At 40.0% G+C, this 26,064-nt stretch overlaps 1 protein-coding gene across 4 annotated transcripts in view; it reads right to left on the reverse strand.

Moving 5' to 3' along the window:
- Positions 1-26,064, reverse strand: part of ERC2 (ELKS/RAB6-interacting/CAST family member 2) — a 962,898-nt gene that overhangs the window by 391,356 nt on the left and 545,478 nt on the right. For all 4 annotated transcript variants that reach the window (XM_036870128.1, XM_036870127.1, XM_036870130.1 and 1 more), the window contains one exon: positions 4,223-4,383. In XM_036870128.1, the coding sequence (XP_036726023.1) occupies positions 4,223-4,383 (161 nt within the window). The remainder of the gene's footprint in view (positions 1-4,222; positions 4,384-26,064) is intronic.

Consider the following 26,064-nt stretch of genomic DNA (forward strand, 5'->3'; position numbering starts at 1 on the left):
CTGTTAAATTACTATGCTAGTTTAAATCGTCTGAGCAAATGCACACAGATAGATTTTAAGTACGGTATCTCATGGCCTTCAATTCCTTTTAGCTACAGATATCAAATTCACCTGCCGCAAATTAAATAATTGAGCTTTGGTTACTGGAATGTAAGCTCATTAACTGGCATTAATAAAACCAAACATATAGAATGATGTTCTTAATATTATTTTGATAAAATCCCTTTAAGTAGAAGCAAGTATAACAAAGACAAACCATTATGAAATGTTTTAGTAAGAGGTTTTAGATTTTTTTTTTTTTTTTAGGTTTTTTTTAAGTAAAAGCATAATCTTATACACAAGGGAAGGAGAATATTATGTTCTCCTATGAAAATGTATGGCCGGGAACTGTTAGTTCCTTCCGGTGTGGGAATAATGACTGGCAGTTAGAATACAAAGCAATGAAGATCAAACTGGAAAAGGGCGTACTGGGGGGAAGAATGCTACGCAAGACAGAGTCAAAGGCTCTCCTTTGGGCTCAGTTCCTAAAAGGGTTCTCAGACTATAGGGAGTGACATGGCATGTCCCTTTTTACCCCAAATAACCATGACGGTCCTTACTTATGGAAGCAGATATCTAAGTGGGATTCCAAACTTCTTTGGTTCCACAAGAAGCTACTTTATTCATCTACCTATTCATTTATTTACTTATTTATTTGTTCATTCATTTCCTTCTCTCATTTTACTAAGATGCAAGCTTGATACGGACAGCCATTTTTGTTTTTCCACCTAGAACAGTACCTACCACATAGTCGGTGCTCAAGGAATATTTATAAATTTTTGAACTAATTCATCCTTTCATTTCTCAAATGCAGGATTTATAAAATATGGAAGTACAATCTAATTTTGTTAAATAATAGAGAGCATTTGTAAAGGTATATACCAAAATGCTATCAGCATCCATCTCTGCATGGTAGGATCGAGGTGGTTTTGTTTTTAAGTTTTGCTTCTCTGTTTCTTTTTTCTTTTTTTTCCTAAAATGCACACTTTTACCCCAACAAATATCTAAAAGGCTGGCTGTCCTGTGGATGGGGCTCAGGTGAAATCTATGTAGCTCTGAAACAAAAACCAAGATAAGTGGGAAGATTCCATGGAAAGCCATTTCAGTTCCATCTAAGGACAAGTGAGCTACCTGCATGAGCCGTGGAACACGAACCACCACCTTATGAGCCCGTGACTTCCAAAGGAAGTGGTCTTCACCAGGGCCTGATGAATTCCTTATTAGTCATTATGTGGACAGGTAGGCTGGAAGGTTGGACCCAGCTGCTTCCCAATACTAAAACTCCGTGCCATTTGATTTTGCAACGAATTTAACATACACCACCTCTTATTTCAAAATTCCCTTTTATGTTTCAAAGCACTTTTACATATGCTGGTTTACATAATTTCAGTTCAGTATTTTAAAAAAAAATCCTGTCCCTATAACAATTCTATAGAGTAGGCAGGGCAAGTATTATTACCTCCACGTTACCAAAGAAAAAACTGAGGCAACCAGAGAGTGATCTCCTTTAACCTTATGGTTGAGTTACAAGACCACATCTTCTTTCTCTTGACTCAAGGCCCCGTCCGTCTTTCCTCTAACACCACAGAGCCTCTCCCTTGCTACCAGGGTTGGGAAACTGGGTAGACTTGCCTAAAGTTGCTTGCACAATGCCTGTCAGTTGAATGAAAACCAACAGCCCTTGGCACAGAGTGACAGCAGATACAGTGATACATCCAGCTGACTGCTCCCACTAACTTACGCTGACTTGGTTAACACCAAGTAACCAATATGTCAACTCAGCTTAAAAATCAAGATTGACCAAACCATTTGGTTGACTTGAACAACTGAAGAGGCTGATAAAACTAATTGGGGTTCTCAGTCAATGTAATTGTCCTGCACCTGTGTCCCCATAGTCCTGGGAAGAAGCCCACCGGTAAGTGGGGCTTCTGGGCCAGTTAAATAGTGAATGAGGTCCATATTGGGCTTAATGAAGCAGGGCTTTGTTACTTTTACCAAAGGAATTAATAGGAATTTTGTATTTATTTTGCAGTGGCAGCAGATTAATAAGCACTTGGGCAATAACGTGGCAATTCACCAAAAGAGGTCTTAGTTAGGTGCTATCTGAAATCATGAAATTAAGTAGGAAAACATACACATGGAAAAAGTTTATATGTTTTAGAAAAATAAACCCAAATTTTAGATAAATGATACTCTTCACAAAGTATATTAAACAAATGACATATTTTCATTGGCTGATAGCGCCATTTACACACATATATCATTTTCTGTGTGCCAAGCCCTGCTCTGAGTGCCTCTCCTCACAACCACCCCACGAAAGTCATCTTAGGAGGAAACTGGAGGGTCAGCGATGTTAAGGTCATTTTCCCCCAAGTCACACAGCCACCAAGTGGAAGCAACAGGATTTCAACCCAGCTCTGATGACTCCCAAACCAGCATGCTTCACCATTACTTGTTCTCTCAAAACGTTGAAAGTATATGCTCTTTTTATAAACAGGAAATAATGAAAGTTTCCTTATAATGGCATAATAAATCACTCCAGGAGCTGTAGAGTTAACTTGGGAACAGCTGCAGAACAACGAGAGAAACGAGGCTGAACTTGACACATAACAACACACAAGGAGGCAGAAGCTGGATAAGTGAAAGAGAAAGAATAAAGGCTGATGGAATCAATGTACTGGTATTATTAAAAAGTTATTGATCACATCGATAATGTCCAAATGCTTGAAATACTTTTCTTCCTAAGTACATAATATCCAGTCTCCAGCATTCAATCTATTCATTGCTTCAACAAACAATTACTGAGCACCTACCATATGCAGGCACTGTTCTAGGCAGCATAATTACTGCAGTGACTCAGACAAAAGTTCTGGACTTGGTGGAGGTGACATAAGTTCCATGAGAAAATGAGGTAGTAGAAAGGGAGCCTGATTAGATTTTGGTTTTAATCCTGGCCAGATGTCCTTAAGCAAATTACTTGAAATCTCGCTGAGTCTCAGTTCCCTCACCTCTAAACTGAGGATAATAATATCTGTTTTTATTATATCATCTTTTATTAGGAAAAATGAGAGTTTATAAGTGGAAATAAAACTACTTATTCTTTGGTCTTGGAGAAACTGAGGTAGTTGACGAGGAATAAAAGTTTTGTCCTCGTTATTAAATCCTTCAAAATATTTCATTCCATATTTTCCATGATCTAAGCTTCCTGGGTTTAATGTTAACCATGTGTAAGACTTGCAGGGTCAGGATAAGGTTATTCTTCCATACCTAGCCACCAATTTCAAAGTCTATGTTACAGGCTTAAGATGCCATAATTCTGTACATTTCCACTTACTGTGGAAGGAGGTTGGGTTTAAATTATATTTTAGTGATTATTTCATTTTAAAACTTACAGAGGGAGATGCTGCTTCTTGCCTATTTTTTCAGAAACAGATCCACAGCAATTGATTACCTCTAAAATCTTTGAGTAATTACCTTTACTATGTTCTTCCATGGTGATATTGTTTCATTGTAAGAACGAAATAAAAGCTAGGTGAAGACAGGTGTGTCACAGGCCTACAGGAACAACCACTGCCCGGCAAGCAGCCGTACCTTATTGATTAAATCAAAGACATTTGTTCCAGTCTCCCCCCAGCCCTTACCTAGGGGGGCAGGGGGATTTCCAAGCCTCTTTTTATCGGCCCAGCAAATCAGAGTCCTGCTTTCTAAACAAAGAGGTGCCAAACTTGAGACTCTATGAACGCCAACACAAGCCAAGCATTATACACAAGTGAAAAGAATATAATTAGCAAAGTTATAGTCACAATTAGGAAATACCTCAGAAAAGTTTCCACTTAACTCTGAGCAGGACTTAAATTACCATTGTGCTTAACAAGGCCTCTGTCCCTTGGCCAACTCAGACCTTTTCGACAGATCTAAGAATATTAGTGCCGTCCACAAAACACAGAGGCACAAAACCTAATGTTGGATTCTTTTTTTTGAATAACAAATGTGAGACATGTGCAAATTGGGACATGGAAGCTATAATTCAAAAAAATAAGAAGTGTAGTCATGGAAATAACTAGTCAAGTGTTAGCTAAATTATTCTTTATCCAAGCTTTCTTCCTCTTCTCTAGCCTTCCCTTTCTCATCCCTGAAGAGAAGTTAGAAAAGAGAGAGTAGGAAAGCAAAAATGGGTACTCACTTCATCTCCAGGATCTCCTCCAGCTGTTTTCTCCTCTCTATCCGGAGGTTGGCCAAGTGTGCTTCTTTTTCAGCCAGAGACTGCTGCGTGGAGGCAAGGCGAGCCTTGGTGGCGTCCAGTTCCTGTCTGGTCTTCTCCAGTGCATTCATCAGTTCCTCTATCTGTAAAGCACGTGGAACGCAGTGTGTTATTTCTCCTCCATTCAAGCACAAGGCATTTCGTGCTAGCCTATGTTCTGACAATACACACAAAGGAATCAAAGCCATCCTTGAACTGGGCATTGTATCTTGGCATCCACTCTTTCTTTGTCACTAGTTAAAAATAAATATTTCAAACACAAGAAATGTCCAAATTTCTCAAGGTCCTCATTCAATTGGATTATCCACTAACTTTTATAGAAACTATTTAATATATTTATTAGAAGTGGAGGGTGAGTGGCTTGACCCAATTTCAACCTGTTTGGCAAAAATCTCAGATACTGCCTCACTTCAGTTAGCTGAAGGCAACACTCAAAACGCATTTTGCCCGGCACAATATACTTCTGTGTGTAGGCCCCAGAGTATTCTGACAGGAAGTTATTCTATGTGTTTCAAATTCATTCATGTTTTAACCTATCAAAGCCTTGTTTGGCAAAAGCGATTTGGTGTCCAAAGGGCCTCAGGGGCCTCCCTCTCACCTCACCTCCCTGTTTCACATTCAGGAAGCAAGGTTTGGCCAAAGGTAAACAGAATTCCAGCCACAAAAGGTTCAAGTTTGGTTTGCCCCTGAAGTTTGAGAGGGTTCTAAACTTGAAATAAATGACAAGTAACTTTTATAGGGTGCTAATACACCATAGAAATAAGCCAGACTATCAAATATCCAGGGTTTTCAGCCAGGTCCCAAAAAATTGGACCAGGGAGCCCCAAGGCAAGGCCTTATCCTCCCCAAACCACTGGAGGCTTTTAAAAGCCAACACACAACAAAGAGGGCTGATGTTCATGGTTTTGTTCCAGAGACTTCCGTGGAGCAAGCTGGTGAAATGCCATCTCTTGCACAGATGCATGCTGCATCCACCCTGCTGATTTAAAACCACGGTTTCAGGAAGTTTCTAGGTTCCAGGGTTGATGTTTGGGTCACCCCTTCCAGCTGAACTTGGCAGAATGGGATCATCTATCACCAAAGTCAACAGACGCCCTTCAAAACGTGTCAATGATATGTTAAGTTCCAATTCATAAAGACTTTCTACACAATTTCTGCAGTTTTACATGGAATGTATTCAGAATAAGCATTATAGTTCATATCCAAGGTAAATTACAGGATTTTAAGATTCAGAAAACCCTCCATTTTGCCCTGATAGAAAGAGGAAACTTGATGGCCATGTAATGTAAATAAAAGCCAAAACCAAAAACAGTTTAAAAAGCAAGGAACATAAACGATAACCTATGAAAGTCACAGAATTACACATGTTTAATTGTAGGATAAATAGCATTATTCTTTAACTTCAGAAATATACAAAATTTAAAAATTAAAAAGCAATTAAACTTTTTAGTTTCTCATATAAGTTCATAGAATATCATAAATATAACTAGAAGCGATACTTGATGAGGCTGAAGCAGAGGTGGTTTTTCATTTTCTTTTATTTTGTCTTCCTTTTTCCCCTATTGTTGATATACTCAATAGCAGTGTTTAAAAAAAAATATCAGTATTACAGTCATTCCAAGTGCCAACTCAGATACAGTTTGCCTGACCCTCCATATGGGATGACCTGTGTCCTCATGACCCCGTTTCCTTCCATAAATTGTTCTTTATCCCAAATGTACTATTTATCTCAGAGAAGAGGGAGAGTGTCGAGGATTCTCACCTGCTGAAACTTTCTCATTAACTGAACTGACCTGCTTGCAATCTACAGACACAGTATGCTACTCAGCTGGGTTTCCAAGTTCTTAGTTCACCTGCCACCTGACTGCTTAGGGCAGGCACTAACTAGTTTTATATTAACCCAACTTTAACAATTACACCTTAGAGTAATGACTTGCAGGCTGCCCTGGTCATCTCAGCAATAATCACATGGAGAAAACCTGGACACCTGAGAGACGTAATCCAGACTTTTCTGACTGCTGGAGATGCTTTTGGCTTCCAACGTCAATAATTCTTAGTTTGAGGTGAGGCTGCTATTTTCAACACCTTGGAAGCAGAGTCTCAAAATAGCTTCCCAGGCCAAGGCCTTTCACTCCTCCTAATTCACCTGACCACTGAGGACTGCACACTGGACCACCTGGGGCACTGGCCTCAGACACACTGTTCTAGTCTTCGCACAGCCACTGTTTCTACCTGTAACTTTGTGCAAATAAGCACTTGATTCTTGCGTCTCAGTTTCCCAGATGATGCCCATGGTACCTCCTGTGTTAAATGTTCTAGAGTTCTGTAAACTGTTTTCTTTGCTATCAAAACAGGAGCATTAAAAAGCAAGAAATGTTTTCCCTGCTGTGGTAGTCATTAGGGTGTTTCACAATATTCTAGTTCTCCCCCTTACAGGCACATGGTAGGACAACACCTCCCCTCTCCCTTTAAGTTGGGTGAGGGTTTGGCCAAGAAGATCATTGTCATTTCCAGGTAGAAGCATTTAAGTACTAGCAGTCAACCCCAACCTTCCCTTTTCCCTGCCATGATGAGCACAGAAGCATGTTTCAGATGATGTCTCCTTCAGCCTGAGTCCCTGAGTGACCACAATGAAGCCCAAGGCCAACCCACATCACATAAGCAAGGTATGCACCGTTGTTGTACTACACCAAGAGATAAGGGGCCGTTACCCCCAGCTTGACTTGGGCTGTCTTGACTGATGAATTGTCACACTTCTTACCAAGTGCTCTATAACACCTGCCTCCATCTCCCCCCACCAGTCCCCTCTCATCAAGAGGAAGTGCTTCTTATTCTTGCTATCCCATGGAAACTCTACCTTTGCAGGCCACTGGTACCTTCCTTCTTGCCATATGTCTTTTCTTAATGTGTAGTCTGCACAGCTAAACAGTTCCCCAACTTCTTCCCCTCATTTGAAGTAACATTTTAGCTGGCTATGTATATGAAACTTGTGCCTTAGAAACTACCAGATTTGAATCATGTCTCCATCACTCACTGTATGACTGACACAAGTTCCTTCAACTCTTTTAGCTTCAGTTTCTTTATCTGGAAACAGGAAATTATGTTGCTTATTCTATTAGATGTTTATGGATAGTAAGTGAGATGATGTAACCTATACATCATTTATTCTAATTGATATCAATAAAATAACACTTTTTCTTATAATAAGGTATACTCGTACAGAATCTAAAAGATACAGATATGAAAATTTTAAATGTTTCTTTTTATTTAGGTTAAATGACATTCTTTTTCGCTAAGATCACCCAAAATCCCACCACATGGAGATAAACACTCTAAACAGTTTGTTTTAATTTCCCCATCTCTCTCTATTTGTGTGTATGTATAATTGAGATGCTATATATAATTTTCTAAATAGTTTTCAATAAATGTATCATTAGAAAGTTCTCCTTCTCATTAAATAGTCTCTCTGAAACATGGTTTAATGGGTGAGTGGGGATGTATCCATTCCCCGTTTTCCTAAAAGCCAACCCTTCCCTTGGGCTCTCGGAAGCTCTCCTAAATTGGTAATCTATCTCCCCTGTTTCTTTTGCAAATTCTTCACCTTCCTGCAGTCCATAACTAGACCTTTCCCCTTATGACTCTGTCCCAGAGACATTTTCCTCATCCATGTGGCTCCTCAGGAGGAGGATTGAGATTTGTCTCCACAGCTCTCAACTCTGATACTTTTCCAAACTTTGTCTCCTTTTATTCACTTAACATCTTTCACATATACTGAACCACCCATTGATTACTTCCGTTTGGATGTCATAATATCACTTTAAATTCACAGTGATCCACGCACACATATCTAAACCCAAATCCCTACCACCCATCCCAGCCCTCCCAACCTGCCACTCCCTAACACATTGGTAGCCCTGACCTTTTCTCAGTCACTCATGTTTAAGATCTCAGAACCACATTTGTCTCTTCCCTCTTTTATTTTCTATTCATCATCAAGTCTTATAGCTCTGTTTTGGAAATACTTCTTGGACCCATCATCCCTTTCTACCATTATTTTTGATGCTTCAAGCTTGGATCCCTTCCCCTCCCACATTTCTGATAGGATTGAAAATAAGTGGGTGTGTTTGTGTGTATTCCTAGCCTTTGTCTCTACCCCTACCATAAATAAGGACATGGCTTTGCCTGATCAGCTTCTCCCCCCTACCAGAGTTATCTCTCAGCCAGTTCTGTGCCTGGATTTTAGGAAATGGGTAGCAGAGTGAACCTGTAAAACTGAGTGCAAAGGTATAATACTTCTAAGGGCAGGCTACAATGATTTATATAATAAAAAAGAAGGAGATACAAGTGAGAAAAGAAAGAGGAGTAATGAGCCTGGAGATGGGGGACACAGAGGTTTTGTTTTGTTTTAAGGGCAGAATAAGATAATTTGAGAAGGAAGAGAAAAGGGAAGGGGAAAAAAGTTGCTAGGAGTTATTCCTGGGGTCCCTTCAATGTTTTCCGAAGATACAAATTGAAGGTTAGACTTCCCTTTTGATTTTTTTCAGCTGTTTTGACTGTGTGTCTCAATATGACTTTGAACTGGGCCCTGTGAATTTGGGATTCAAAGACGTCTCACAGGATTTACTGTTACAACTCATCTCCCTACTGTCAGGAAAATATGCCTAAACCATCAATATTTTGTCAAAAATATCACTGGCCTGGTTCCAGCATCTCAAGGGGCTCCTGAGATGCCCAAAGTAGTTGTCTTCAGACTGTGTTCCCTAGTGCACCAGGGGTTCCAAAAAGGCATCTGGGAGCTGATAAACAGATCAGTGGAGGGGGAGGAGTGTGAATCAGCAGAGATCTTCGTCCACTATCTCACATTCAAAGGGAGCTGTTCTACTTTGTTTTATAGATAGCATTCCACTTAAGATTTAATTTGAATTTTTAAAATTTTAAGTATTTTGAAATACTGAGAATGGTTAAAATCATGGATTATGAAACCAGACTGTACTAATAATACCCGCTTTACCACTTTTTAATTATAGAGCCTTGGGAAAGTGTCTGAGTTTCCTCATCTATAACAATGCTATGTCTCATAAGCGTTACTGGAAGTATTAAATGAAGCAATGAAAGTAAAGCTCTTAGTGCAGGGACTGGCAAATATGAAAACACTTAGTACATTCTTAACATAAGAGATAAGCACAGCATAGTGGTTACAAACAGAACTTAGGAGCTAGCCTACCACTAACTATCTGTGTCCTTCTGAGTCAGTTATAAAAGTTTTCTGAGCCCAGGTTTCTTCCTTGTGATGTGGGAACTTAGCTCAAAGGGGTTTTGTGAAGATTCAATGGGTTAACGTGCGTGATGCCCTAAGAACAATGCCAAGTACTTGGTGCCACAGAAGTGTCAGATCTTGTTAATAAAGTGCCAGTAAGTATTCAACCCATTGTATGTTTGCTTATTACTGAATTCAAGATTTTGTGCTTGGTGTCACCTACCGTCAACCACACACACACAGGTACACACACCCCTGGACTGCCCTATACCAACCCCTCCAATTACTGAAATCGCCTCTCCTTTAAGGCTCTGCCACAGGGCCCTGGCCTCCTTCACAGGTACAGTGATTAAATCTGGAGCTCTGAAAACAGGCAGACCTGATTCAAGTTATGGCTCCACCAACAGGATCTCTGTGACCTTAGGACAATATTAACCCAATGCTTCCTAAACTCTGTTGCACCTTTGAATCCTTTAGAAAGATTTTTAAAATCCTGATGCCATGGTAACACTCCTACCAACTAAATTAAAATGTTTGAGGGTAGGAGTCAGGCATCAGTATTTAATTAAAGATGCAGATGATTCCAAAGTGATGCCAAAGTGCAACCTTGTCTGGGAACCCTGAACATTGCTGACCTTTCTCTTAGACTGAAGGTCCTCCTCTATCAAATAGGGAGGAGACAGAAGCTACCACACAGGATTGGCATGAGTATAAAGGGAGATAATACCCATAAAGCATCCAACCCTCTCTGCTAGAAACGCTGGAAGTGTCCAGTGCGTGACAGTTACCACTGTCCCTACTATGGGTTCCTGGCCACATTATTTTCACCCAACCCAAGTGCCTTCAGTTCTTACCGTCTGCACCTGACTTTCTCCCACCTAATTAAACACCACTTCACATTTCTGCACAACTATTTCATGTGTGTGCTTAGTTGCTACAACTGGATTGTAATCCCCAGAGGGCAAGGACCACATCTCCGTTCTCTTTGTGGAAGGCCCTTCAGCCCCGACACAGAACGAGTGTCCACACTCAATAAATACCTGAGGAATGAGAGGAAGGGGAATGCAAAGATGTGATTCTGAAACACCTTCCTTTGACCCACTTAGTGCAATGATGGATGAACTGTAAGTCCAAACTTGATACTTTCCTACCCCGTAAATCAGTGGTCCCCTTGCCATCTTCACCAAATGCCCTTCAAGTTCTTGCTCTCTGTTTGCCTCAAGCACCTTCTCTTTGCTATGCAGACAAGAGGGCTCAGTTACTCAGCTCCTGAATGGATGGAACCCCTATGCTCAGTGCCACCCCATCAGCCACCAAGAGCACCCAGGAACCCGTGGGTTTCGAGGTGGCACAATAAAAATGTCCCAGGCTTTGAGCTGGGGTAGAAGCAAGCAGCTTTTAATCCTGCTCTGCATTCTACCCGCTTTGCCCGGGACCTGGGAGACGTGCAGTCCTTCCATCATTCCACCACTTCGTCTCACTGGGTGTCTCCCACGTGCCAGGCCTTCTGCTAGACGCAGGCAACAGGCTCAACCTCAGAAGCTGTCTGGTTTGGCAGGCAAGCTTGAATCAAACAACTTTTAATTACAATAGTGATTTAAAAAAAAAAAAACTGTTAAAGGAAAGGACTGAGTGATGAGCAAGAGTTAAACAAAAGCCAGTCTTGCCCTAGGCCTCACAGCCCACCTCCCTAAGGCAGGTAAGTGGGAGCGGCCTGCTGAAGAGGAGGGAAAAAACATGTGCTGGGGGCCCAGGCTGGGGGCCATGTGGTTCTGTTCATTAGGGAATTGCTACTTGAAGAATCACAATGATTGTGAGCCAATAAACACTTTTGAGAAGTACAGCAGGAAAGCAACCCATGTGTCTCTATTCAACACAGCATTTGCTTATTTTGGAAGCACATCTATTAATAATTCACCCAACAATAATATTTCCTGGGGGTAAAAAAGTTTTAGAAAGGCTGTTTTATTCCTAAAAGGCCATCCTTGATGAAAAGAGATTCACAGCAACCTCAGAAATCTTCTATAATACTTAACATGTTCCACTTAAAAGAATTTCCTAAAAGGTCCCCAAATATGGTAAGACTGGAATTCTGATCCTATATCTAGAAAACTAAGATTGCATTTGAAAATATATATTGGTTTGGTGTTACATATCTAGAACATAGTAATTAAAGGTTTCTTCAAGCTAGATGACTACTTGGTCTCACCAATTAAACTAAACAAAACAAAAACCCCTAAGTAATTGTGTGTCGTTTCTGATTTTATTAGTCATTCTATGTGGCAGATTATAAAAACTCTCTTATAAAATGGTTAAGGTACAAGGACTATTCAGATGTATTTGAATAATTCTTAACTCTGTACACTTTAAGAAAAATGAAGCTATCAAACGAATTTCTAAAGAGTCTAATGCTTACACCCAGCTCTGGAGAAACCGTCAGAACTTTTAAAGTGAATAGTGGAGCTTTAAAACAATAAAATAAAAAACCTGTTTAAGACCTTAAATTATTAACATGTGTCGACTTAAACTTACACATACATTTGTGTTGTTTAACTAAATATCTGAAAACCAGCTTCTCTCTCAGTTATCTGCCAAGAGCCCCACTCCCTGTTCTGTGTGTCTCTTCCTGACACGTGGCAACATCCAGTGCTTTTCAAGAGGCTCACTTGGCAAGAGCTGATCTTCAAATATTTTGATAAAACAATTTGTTTCTTAAATTATATGTCAGTATTGAGTATCTATTTTGTGTTAATGATGTGGAATTTTAAAACAGCTTTTAAAACCATATGTTAAAAAATACACAGGCTCTTCTGCCTTTCTCCTTACTATCCATCCTAGTTTTCTGTCTTCACTACATCCTGAGTGCAAGAAGATGGTAGTTTTCAGTCTGCACCAGAACACAGAGCCAAGGAAATCCCCGTATCCCAGGTTACAGCAAAACTGGAATGTGAATTGGTCCTGTGGGAATAGCTGGGACTTGGCCCAGCTCTGCTCTGGGCACAGAGAAGGTCACACTAAGATCAGAAGGTAAAGATAAACGCTGAAACCCTCCCTCCTCAACAGCAACAACTTCTTAGACAGTGATGCTGTGGGCCGAAGGATCTGTTAAAACAAGGACTACTAATCTTATTTTTCCAATTACTCTTATCTGACATTTCTATCTCCACCTCCCTCCCACCTCCCCACTGCTGCCTTAGAGTGACACCTTTTGGAAAAGGTTGAAACTGAAAATCCCCAGATTGCTTTCTGCCTGGACCTGGCTACCCTTCAGATTGTGTTTGGGATTTGTTTTCTCCTCACTGAAGTTTAAACTTCTGGGAGCTTTGCTTAAACGTGTCACCTCTGATCCTTCAGCTGCAAACAAATACCCACATCAAGTGAGGGTGTTTGGGCTTGAGCTCTTCGATTCTGACTACAATTTAAACTTCCCCTTTTCCCCCTACTCCCCCAAGGCTTATTGACAAAATTTCACATCACAATAAAGGATGGATGGAGAAGAAATGTGTAAAATACATACATTCTGTCTGAACAGATTCCGTGTTGGAGTACAGATGAGTAACAGTTTCTCCAGAAGGCCCTTGAGCACTCTTCATTCCAGATCGGGTTTGGCTCAGTGGAACCTCCCTGAGAAAAAGGCCGTGAATATACACTTCTGTGTATGTCTGGTGTAGATACTTACTGAGCAACTGGGAGCCATTTTTACTTTATGTGTGCACAGTTCTGCAGCACAGCAAAGAGCTGGTTTTTTCCCTAACAGAGTCTCACATTCTTGAGAAGCAGTACAGAGAGTGGCTAACTGTGCGGACTCTGAAGCCAGAGGGCTTAGGTCCCAAACAAGATCCAGCCACGTGCTGACCCTGAAAAATGTACTTGAGCTCTATGTACATCAGTTTCTTTCTCTGTAAAATGTGGATAACAGCTGCACCTCCCAGAGTCCTTATGAAGAATACCTGACTTACAATAGTTACATGCTTGGCACACAGAAAGTACACAGTAACCTGTAATCATCAACAGTGATGTTAGTTTGAACACTAGCTCTTACTTTTCAGCCTATGAGAGGATGAGTAAGCAAGAGAAAGTGCTGAATTTCCATTTTCTTACATTTTCAGAAAGACAACACTTTTCATCTTCAATGGAACGGCGAAATATTTTACTAAGAAATCTATTTATAACAAATCAAATTAATCACCTACAAAATATGCTAAATTCCAAACACAATTATAAAGGAACTCATGAAGATATCAGAGCAGCATGGTCCCATAAAACTTCCTGCAATGATGACAAGGTCCTAATTTGCACTTTCCCATATACATGCCACTGCTACATGTGGCTATAGAGCACTGGAAATATGACTGGTACCACTGAGGAACTGAAATTTTAATGTTATATAATCTTAATTAATTAAAATTAAAATTTAAATATCCATATGTCTATTGGCTACTGTATTGGAAAGAGCCAGAGCATCAAAATTTTATAACTTTTACTGTCCAACGGTGATGTTTAGACATTATTTCAATTTTTGTGGAAAGTGTTTCTTTTTTGAACATATGAGAAAAACTTTTAAAATTCCTTTACATTCAGTGTATCTCATGAATTAGCATTTGATCCAGTGATTTCACTTTAGGAATTTATTCTAAGGATATAATAAGGGATGTGTCCAGAGAAATTTATTCCAAGGATATAATAAACATATTCATCAGAGTGTTGTTTATAAACATCAATAAAAATTATGCATGTGTGTATATACATATTATATGTATAGATATACACACAAACATATATATAAACACAAGTACATACATATACAAACATACACATATGTACCCTCACCTTTCAAAGAAATTAGTTAAATAAATTACGGTGTGTGTGTGTGTGTGTGTGTGTAAGTGTTGCAAAGAAAGTGGATAGTAAATTGCAGGCATCCAATTGTTGAGATGTTGGTCAGACATTAAACACTAAGTAGAAAGATTTAATGGAAAAGAAAGAGGTTCATGAAATCCTAACTGAGAAAAGCAGGTTGGTAAATGATAAATACAATCCAATCCCAACTATATGTAGGTTTCTAAATGAATATTCATAGAAAAAAAGATTAGAAGGAAAGGCATCAAAATATGCATAACAGGTTTGTTTCTAAGCCTAGAGATTTCAGGTAATCTATTATATTCTTCTTTGTACTTGTTGATGTAAATATGAATCACTAATGTAAAAGAGAGTAAGTTTTAAAAATTGCAACCATAGCTATGAAACAGAAACAGACTCACAGACATAGAAAACAAACTTGCGGTTGCCAAGGGGGAGGGGAGGTGGGAGAGGGAAGTATTGGGAGTTTGGGATTAGCAGATGCAAACTATTATATATAGGATGGATAAACAACAAGGCCCTACTGCCTAGCACAGGGAACTATATTCAATATCCTGTGATAAACCATAATGGAAAAGAATATGAAAAAGAATATATATATGTATAACTGAGTCACTTTGAAGTACAGCAGAAATTAGCATAACATTGTAAATCAACTATACTTCAATGAAATTCGAAAAAATTTTTTTTACAGTTGCAACAAAGGAAGGTCTGCATAGAAAGTACTTCTGCTCCCATGGAAAAATTAGTTGCTGGTAGACCATGGCCTCCAAAGGATAGTAATAAAGCAGAAACCCAGAGCAGGGTGGGGCCCTCTGGTGGCAGTTATGGTGGCAACTACTGTCAGCCAAAATAACCTTAAAACAGGCCACACTTTGTAGCATGGTTTCTTTGCCCCTGACAGTCACTTAGATTTATGCTGATTATAATCCGGGTTCACCAGGGAGTGCCTGAGTGTTAGTGACTCCACAGCTGTCAACAGCCATTCCTGCCACCTCCACCCGGCCCCGCAATGTGTTTGAATGTTGCTGCATTCATTTCAACTTGTTCCCTAATGAAGTTCCTATGCATTTTAAAGTCCAGTATGGTGGCTTGCTTGTTTGTTTTGTGCTTGTTTAGCATTTTCTAATTTTATTATTGTTATTATTGTTTTGATTCTGCAGCACTCAAAATACCTGGGCAGGCCCTGCAAAATCAGAACCATTTGTCCATGCCACTTGACCACGTCTATTAGCAAGGTTTATTCATTCCTATTCAACAAATCAGGGCAGTGTTTTCAAATAGACCTTCTTTCTTGTGATGTAAGGATAAGCTGAGGCAATTCCAAGGAGGAAAAATGAAAAAAAAGGAGGCTTCTTTTACTCCGAATTCTCCTGCTGGCTTAGCTCTGCAGGAGATACCTGTTGATGATGGCAAATTTCAATCAGGCCAAATGAGGCCTGCCTCCAAGCCCTTTCCTGATCCCCTCAGAATCCTTGCACCGCAGTTCCATCTACCTTGAGCAATAGGTAGTGGCCTCCCTGTATGTCGAATGCATCCTTGAATGGGTTCACTGGGGCATCTTTGCAAACACACAGTAGATTGTCAACAGATGATTGTGGGTGGGATGCAGGGAGGGAGAAAAGAAAAGAAGCCATACTCTAGAGAGGTAATCATTACGTCTGATTTAAATAATGTGGTTTCCTAAATCCCATTTGATCCTCACTTACTCCCAAAGGAGCATACCACTTAACCGATGGATAACTCAAACTCAAAAAGGGTAATGGATTGACCCAAGAATTGCAGATGGCTTACTCTTTACCAGGATTTGAACCTGATTGTTGAGTACAAATATAAGGGGACAATTGTTAGAGGGAACTACATATACTGAGAGGATCTGGGAGGAAACTCTGGGCCACGAGACCCTCAACAGCAAGGAAAGACCATGGCTCATTCTCCTCAGTATGCCCAGGCCTGAACACAACATCTAACATACAACAACTGTGTGCCCTATGTTCTATTTTAAAAGATATAAAATTGCATCTCAAAATGTATATCCCAAATATAGTGAAATTTCATTAACTTGATAAAAGAGCATTTACTGAAAAATCTATAGCTATCTGTTGTGAAAGACTGCTTTCTCTCTAAGATCAGAAGCAAGGCAAGGATACCTGCTTTCACCCCTCTTATTCAGCATAATATGTGAAGTTCTAGATGCTGCAATAAGGCAAGAAAATAAATAAAAGGCGCAAAAATTTCAAAGGAAGTAATAAAACTGCCCCTGTTTGCAGATGAAATAACTGTTTATGTAGAAAATCCTAAGAAATCTACAAAAAAACACCTAGAAGTAATAAATGTGTTCAGCAAGGTTGCAGGATACAAGATCAACACACGAAAGTCAACTGCATTTCTATAAGCTAACAATGAACATATGGAAACCAAAATGAAAAACTAAATACCATTTACAATCACTCCAAAAAAATGAAACATTTAAGTATAAACTTAAAACATGGATGGAATCTGTACATGGAAATTTACAAAATTCTGATAAAAGAAATCAAAGAAGATTTAAATAAATGGAGAGATAGGAAGTATTCATGGATGAAAAGACTAAACATAGTAAAGATGTCAATATTTCCCAGATTGATCTATAGGTTTAATGTAATTTCTATCTAAATCTCAGCAAGTGTTTTATAGATATAGTCAAGCTTATTCTAAAATTTATATGGAAGGACACAGGTCCTATAATAGCTAAAACAATCCTGACAAAGAAGAATAAAATGGAAGGAATCACTCTACCCAATATTAAGGCCCACTGTATAGTTAGAGTAACCAAGAGAACGTGATATTGGCAGAGGGACAGCCACATAGATCAGTAGAACAGAACTGAGAACACAGAAATAGATATACTGTGACAATATTATATCTAAGAGATAAATGTTCAAGCGGTGTTTGACAAAAGAGCAAAATATTCAATGGAGCAAAGATAGCCTTTTCAACAAATGGTGCTGAGCAACTGGACATCCATAGACGAAAAAAAGAAAAGAACATTGACCTAAGCTTTATACCTTGTACAAAAACAAACTGGATCATGAACTTAAATGTAAAACATAAAACTATAAACCTTTTAGAAAAAAATTTGGAAAAAATCTTCTGACTCTAAGGCTACGCAATGAGTTCTTAGAATTGACACCAAAAATCACAAACCATAAAGGTAAAGATTAGTAAACTGGACCTCATCAAAATTGAAAAATATTTGCTCTGTGAAAGACCTTGTTAAGTGGATAATAAGACAAGCTATAGACTGGGAGAAGATATTTGCAAAACGCATATCTGACAAATAACCGGAACTCCCAAAATTCCACGGTAAAATTTCCAATACAATTAGAAAACAGACATAAAGCATGAGCAGACATTTTGCTGAAGAGGACATACAGACAGCAAATAAGCACATGGAAAAATGTTCCATGTCTTTAGCCATTGGAGAACAACAAATTAAAACCACAATGAAACATCACTATACACCTATCCGAATGGCTAAAATAAAAACTAATGACAATACCAAATGCTGGTGAGGATACAGAAAAACTGGATCCCTCATACATTGCTGATAGGAATATAAAATGGTGCGACCATTCTGGAAAACAACTTGGCAGTTTCTTAACTCTGCATGCAACTACCATATGACCCGGTAATTGTACTCTTTCTATCATTTATCTCGAAGAAATGAAAACTTATGTTCACACAAAAAGCTGTGCGTGATTGTTCATAACAGCTTTATTCACAATAGCCCCAAACTAGAAACAACTTGGATGTCCTTCAACTGGTGAATGGTTAAACAAACTGAGGGGCATCCACACCATGGAGCACTACTCTGCAATGAAAAGGAACAAAGTACTGATAAACCCAACAACTTGGAGGAATCACCAGTGAACAATGCTAACTGAAATAAGCCAATCCCTAAAGGTCACATCCTATATGATTTCATTTATATAATGTTCCTAAAATGACAAAATTACAGAAATGGAGAACAGATTATTGGTTGCCAGGGGTAGGGGATGGATATAGGGGAGTAGTTTAGTACAGTTATAAAGGGCAACATGAAGGATCCTTGGGGTGCTGGGACTGTTCCATACCTTGACTATATCATTGTCAATACCCTGATTGTGATACTGTCCTACAGTTTTGCAAGATGTTACCACTGGGGGAAACTGGTGAAGGGTACACAAGATCTCTATTATTTCTTAAAACTGCAAATGAAGCTACAATTATCTAAAAATAAAAGGTTTAAGTTCTTCAAAAATAAAGAACATGCCACGTGTGTTAGGCATTTATCTCCACAGGAGAAGGACAGCCAGGGCAAATGCCGGGTGAGAAGAAGGGAGATGCTCACATAAGGTCAATGAGGCCACTCCCATGCTCTTCAGGAAGAATCCTCCCCAAAATGTTACAGCTTAGGAGGATTTCAACAGAGAATTTTCGTGCTGTAAATGACTTCCATCCCCAAGGACAACTACATACCCAGGTAAAACCATCAACATTCAGATCAATGGCTTGACACCTACTGAATTAGGATACAAAATCAACTTCCTCAAGAGTCAAATGAGAAAAATGTCATGATCGTAGTCCCCTTTTTATAAAACAAACAATCACATATACACACAATACAACTTTTTTAAAAATTTATTTATTTATTTATTTATTTATTTTTGGCTGTGTTGGGTCTTTGTTGCTGCGCACAAACTTTCTCTAGTTGCAGCGAGCGGGGGCTACTCTTCGTTGCAGTGTGTGGGCTTCTCACTGCGGTGGCTTCTCTTTGTTGCGGAGCACGGGCTCTAGGAGTGGGGGTTGCAGTAGTTGTGGCTCGCAGGCTCAGTGGTTGTGGCTCGCGGGCTCTAGAGCGCAGGCTCAGTAGCTGTGGCGCACAGGCGTAGCTGCTCTGCGGCACGTGGGATGTTCCCGGACCAGAGCTTGAACCCGTGTCCCCTGCATTGGCAGGCGGATTCTTAACCACTGTGCCACCAGGGAAGTCCCACAATAAAACATTTTTAAGTGCCATGTTCAACAATAGCTTAGCTACTAGTGCATCATAGGCTGATCCATAAAGGCCACCGGCAGGTAGCGGTTTCTTTATAATTAAAATCCAGGTAAGTACAAAAAATCATAATAAAACTTCATTATCCTCAAACTAAATACATCCTCCAGGTCGCTAGCTTGGTCAGCTTCTCAGTGGGAGGAAAGCAAAAACCAGACATGAAGTGCCAGAATGAAATCTTCCGCTTCAATTTCTCCTTTGTTTAAAACATTTTATAGGGGCTTTATGTTGACCCTGTGGCTTCAGGAGAAGGAAATCCTCCCAAATGCATCCCTGGGGCACAACATCCCCCACAGCAATTTGGCTCTCTCCTCTCAGAGTGATTGCTGCTACATGTAAAAAACAATTCTCAATTGGTTAAATTTGGGAAAATTGCTTCATAAAAAGAAGACTCGGAACAAAGATGTCCACCCAGTCAGTTCTCCCCATATACAAAGTGACTGGCAATGAGTATGAGGCACCCACATAAGCAAGGCAGACAGACCAAACCTCGCTGCACTTTCAAGTTGAATAGAGAGTTTATCTCCTTCTTTCCTTCTCCAAATGGAATAAGTCTCCATCCCATCACAACAACGGATCTGCTAAATTCTGCCTCTTTTCTGATCTTAGCAGTCGTCAGGGAGCTGCCTAACATCCTCCTTGCACTCCAGGGAATGAGACTCTACTTTTTGGCCGTCCGGCTGAACTAATGAGAGTAGGGTTGTGACACTGAGCTCCCTGGACCAGTTACTCTGCTTTTCACCTGGCTCTGCACCAGAGACTGTCCCTGAACTGCTGCTAAGGGCTGTGTATTGGTCCCTAAGGGAGCCGGGCAGAGAGTGGGTGGATGGCAAGGGTCAAATGCTGTCCACTACTATAAAAACAATCAGAGTACATGCCCTGCTGAGCATAATTTTCATGCTTAAAAACAGTAAATTTTGTTTTTCCCGATTACCCTGATGCATGGCAGCATTCACTGTTGGTCTGAGCAGAGACCAAAACTGATCAAATCTTAATATGCGACACTCAGTTCTTCAAAACTCCACAATTGTGTTGAAAAGTTCTCTGTTGGATGGAATAATTTATACTCACATATTAAATGTCAGACTTCACCAAATACTTGTATCATGCTTTAGAAGCAGACGTCTATATGTTTTTCCCAAAGGACATTTTCTACAATTGATGCCTTTGATCTCTATTTTCAAAATAAGTGATTTTTTTTCCTAGTAGTTCTTTTCAGATCAAAAAAATTCAGCCATTTTCATTACCAGTAGATTATAGTCTAGTCCCATGTAAAGTGATTAAACACAAGCCTGAAACAAACATAACCCTGGTATTAAACAGTCTCAAGAAAAACATAAGTGAAAACATTGGATTCCTTGCTTGAACGCCAAATATTCACTCAAGGATCTGATTGCTTCAGCTGGGATTCTCTTTTATGACTTCTCAAATATTTAAATTATTTTGTTTACAAATATTTCCCCTTATTTCTCCTCTCTTTTCTTCAAGAATTAATACTGTTATAACTAGCTATAAGAAAATCATGCTATCTGGACTTCAAGAGGAGAAACATTTAAAAAAACTGGGTATTTAAAATAACTAGCAATACACTGTATAAAATAGATAATTAATAAGAATCTGCTGTATAAAAATAAATAAATTTAAAAAATAGTAAATAAAAATTACAGTAAAATAAATAAAATGTTAATGTTAATAATAGATGTTAATTAATGTTATATTATGTTATCATATAATAAAAAAATAAATTAAACAAAATAACTAGCAAGTATACATACATGGAAATGAAACCCCATTTTGATGGGTCACACTCAGTAACCTTAGAGGCGCCTCTATCTGGGCAATAGTTCCTTTTGGACAAAAAACAATTAGGCTGTGTAATGTTGTGCTGAATCCCTTCAGATAAACCACGCACACACAGCCGGGCCACTCTTGTGCTGGCTCTGAGGCCGGGGCTGTCAGGTCTACTTCTCTGGTTAATGTCAGTAGCACTATGTATAAAAGGTGACTCCAGTGTGTACAAATGTTGATCTTTAGAGAAGTCATGCCTAGACTCACACACACATCCACTCTTGCGTCCACTGGGTCAACGGCAGGAACAGAGGGCGACCCCGCAAGGAGCTTGCCAAGAGCAGAGTCTCACTTGTCAGGTTACGTTGCCCCCAGGGACTTCCCTGCCTGAGATTAATCCATAATCCTGTTTTGTGTTTAAAAAGTTCAGGTTCTAAAAGCCTGGCCTATGAGACAGTTTCTGAGGCGACGGGGAAATGTTCTAATACATGATAACAAATTAAGTGCCACTGCAAGTAAGCACCAAAAAGAAAGGAACTGTGTGGACAAGGTGGCACAAAATGTTTGCCCTTGTCCCAAATCATTTCTTTAAGGTTCCAAAATAGATACTGAAAACATATTTTAATGGCTAGAGTACCTGTAGGTTTAAAAAAAAAAAAACAAAGTTGAAGCCATCTATGGTTTTACCACTTGCTGCACAAGCTAAGCAATATAAAGATGCCCTCTGATCGAAAACACAGCCGAGGTTCTGAAGAAATATAATATTTGCTGATGTGACTTCCAAACTAAATTTCATCCGAATACCAAACAGTAAGAAAAGTCTCCGCTCTAAACAATCCCATTTTTATTACATCGAAATTGTTTCATCCCCTGCCAACCTCATTCTACCCCTTTTTGCCAAAAAGTTAATGTCCAGAAGGCTTCCTTTTACAATTCTAGCAGACCTGACCAAAAAAAGCAGGAACTTTCAATGCTGTAGAAACCATCATGAACGTGTTCTCAACTGGATGATTCTGAAAACTCTTAACTTACTCCACTCTACAGTGAAGACGGAGAACGTGTTGGGGTACACAGCTCTGAACAAGACGGCCACATGAACTCCTCGGCACTCCTGACCACTGAGGTGTGGACAGAGACAGCTGGCCCCCTAGCATCTTCTGCCTTGATGCAGAGAGAAGAAAAGCATGACAGCTAATCATACAAATTCCCGTTGCAATTTGTGGCTCAGTCTGGGTTTATAGTCATTCCCGCTCAGATTTAACTTACAATGTTTGGCAACATGGCTGACCTCTTCAAAGGCGGAGTGAGCATGTAAAGAACATTTTCTACCCAGATGAAACCCTTCTAATCTAACAAAAGCAGCTCCAGTTTCCAAACATGAAAAATAAAGAGACAAATCGTCCAGCTTGTTGCTCACAGTTTGGAGTTGCACGTGGTGTGTGTGTGCATGTACACATATAGCATCCCTCCTGCCCCCTCCCACCAGAAAGTGTCTGCAGAACCAGTGGCTCAAGTGGCTGTTATGTCACCTGTATGGCTGGGAAGAAACAAACAAGGGAACTTTGCTTGCTGGATTTATTAATGAGCTAATAGCTTTTATATGATACAAGTGGTTCAGAAACATGAGAGAACTGGTGGTAGGTGGAGAAGAAAAGTACAGGACTCACAGTTGAGAAAGATCCAGGTTCAAATCCTGCCCACTTGCTGTTGTATGTCTTTGGCCTCTGACGTGACCTCTGACTTTTCAACTGGACATGAGATTATACGCCCTGTGGTTATGGGGATTACATGCAGTTGCAGGGTAAATGACCAGCACAGCATCAAGCATGTTGTGAGTGCTCAAGACACTGCCATGACCTGTATTATCATTATTGCTTAAATGTTTAACTGGGGAAAATGGATCAGAGTTCTGTGCCTCTGATATTGCTTTCAATGTGATGAAAGAGATCCATCAGTATAAAACAGGAGGAAACACAAGTGCTAAGGTTAGGTAGATGACTGCTCAAATCCCTTCTCTGTCACTTACCAGCTGTGTGACCTTGAGTAAGCCAGTTACACTCTCTGGGCTTCTGTATTTGTAGACTGGAGATAATAATACACTTTACACAGGGTCATAGTGAGGCCCAGAGTTTAAAATGTCGGTGAAACACTCAGCCCCGTGCCCTGTCCTTAGTAAGCACTTGATAGATGATAAGTATTATTTACTAAAGTCAACAATAAGCAGGACAACATTCCACCTCTGCCATAAGAAGAAGCATAAGCAGAATGTTAGAGGCATAAACAAGCAGGAAATGACACATTCGGAAAAGCAAGAAAAGGGGAGGGGAAGCTTCTCAGAAGTGATAGCATTTAAACAACGTCTTAAAACCAGGTCACAAACCCAAATGCTGGAAGAGCGAAGTAGTTATCATCAAGGAGTAATGCTGGCCAGGCAGGGAAAATGTTCCTTAGCAGCCACTAATTCTACCAGGCAAAAATGCAGGTTCCATGAAACAAGATCCTCTTATCACAGGAGAAAACTGTCTGAAGTTTTCTCGTTATATCTGATATTTTCAAATGATGCCTCAATTAAAAAGAAAAAACCTACCTGAATTCACAAAATACATCTGTGGTCCACATATGGATTACTGGCTACCAGTTCTGACCTCTTATTTTAAAGGACGGGTAGAATTTTGTCAAGCAGCGATGGTGGGGAGAACATTCTAGCAAGGAAACAGTGAAAGGGAAGGCAGGGGAGGCAGCAAAGGCCAGGGAGTGTTTGGAAAGCAGAACACTGCTCCAAGGGATTGAAAGGGAGAGGATGAGGAACAGAACGGTCAGGAAACGACGAGCAGCTGGAGGAGGCTTTCAGGGAGAGGCACGGGCCGGGCTGACAGGGTAGGTCTGGGAATGCTGACATGGAGAAGAAAGGACTTTGAAATGCCAGAAGAACAGCTAGCCTACCAGGTCACTCTCTTCCCCTCTCTGGGGCTCAGTCTTCCCTTTTTTAAAGTGAGCACCTGAATATGATGAGCTGTGAGCCCTCTTCCAGCCCTTTCCGCACCATTCAGGAGCACCACTGCAATTCCCCTTCCTACGGACAACGCGCGCAGCTTCTGTGCTCTAGGCTGTGGCGGACGTCACTGCAGCTCACCACCAGGAGGAAAAGGAGTCAAGGTCTGTTCCAGGGACCACCTTTACTAGCCATAGAAGACAAGTTGACCTGAGCCATGCAGAGGGAACCAGAGGCCTTAAGCATAGACTTCATCCCTAGATGAAGCAGCAGCTCAAATGATAACACAATCAACTTCACTGAATACATGTTTTGGGCCAGACCCCAGTCTATTTACTGAACAGAATTATCTCATTAAATGAGGCATGTCTTACTTTTATTTCCATGGTACAGATCAGGCATAGAACGGTTAAACAGGCCCAAGGTCAAATAGCTAGAAAACACAGGAGGAGCAGCTAGGCCCAGCAGTCAGTCTGATGCAGAACCCTCAATCCCAGCCACTCCATCAAACTGTCTCCCTTCCAGTGTCTTTAAAATCTGTATTTTGGTTCTGTGTTCCTTTAACAACTGTGCCAAAATTATGTGGCAGGATAACCCAACTGGGAATGTTCCCTGGCTATAAGTACATCAAGAAAGGCTAAGGACTAGGGTTCCCTCTCTTGCTCCAGAGGGTGGCCCAGGGTTTGAGTCCTAAGGAGTTTTATTCCTCTTGACATGGTAAAGAGGTTAAAGGACTTTGTTGCCAAAAACTTGGACTCTTGGTCCAAGAAGTCAAATTGTCAGAATGAATTTGGATGAGTGGGGAGTTGCTGGATTAAGAGATTTGGATTCTACCTCAAGCAGCTAAAGGGGTGGTACATTTCACAGATGGCAGGGGCCTGCATCCCACCCCAAGCAGCTCCCCAGAGTGGGGAGACCAGGAACCCAGGACCAAATACTAAGGGGAAGGGTTCAGAAGCCATGGGAAGGAGTATGTTAACAACTACATTTGGCATGGACCCTGAGCATCCCAGCGGCAGCCACCTGCACCAAAGACCAGAGGCTTTGCCTCAAGAACCCTGGTAAATAAACCTCGGGATTCTTATAAGAACCCTAAGGGAGAGGGACCCCCATAATGTCTGAGATTTGATCTTCTGCCAACCATGGCTAATTGGGAGGGGAGTTGTGATCTAACATTTAATTTGACTTAGAAAAAAAGTTTTTGCACCCAAATATTAGTGGGTTAATTTGGCCAATTACAATTATGTACATGGAAAAATATTTATATTAAGAACAACATATGTTTGAGAAATTTTGATCATCTGATTATGGAAAATTTTCTCTCTCTTATATACTTATACACTATATATTCTGATTGTTTTCTCTTTAAATACTCTATTTTTAGGTTGAATCAATGGCTAATCTATAAGATAAATATAAAACTATTTTTAAAAATGTTAATGTATGTGACTGTATGTGGACACACAAATATTCATTTCTATCTCCACTTGAAATGAGAGACAAACCAAATATTCTAAGGGTTTCCCTAAGCTCTAACGTTAATACCCAATAACTAATTAACTAGTAAGTATTAATACTAATTAACAATTATATGGCATTTACCCTGTGCTAGGCATCGATCTAAGCTGCATAAGTGAGAATAACTGTTTATAATCCCATTTATTTCTTACTGTACTCCTTTGAGTTATAGTCCCATGTTATAGATGGGAAAATTGAGGCACCTGGAGGTTAAGTAATTTGCCCTCAGTAGCATAGCTAATAAATGGCAGAGCTGGGATTTGAACCCAGGCTGT

Source organism: Balaenoptera musculus, chromosome 11 (assembly GCF_009873245.2).
Source record: "Balaenoptera musculus isolate JJ_BM4_2016_0621 chromosome 11, mBalMus1.pri.v3, whole genome shotgun sequence".
Taxonomy (NCBI): Eukaryota; Metazoa; Chordata; class Mammalia; order Artiodactyla; family Balaenopteridae; genus Balaenoptera; species Balaenoptera musculus.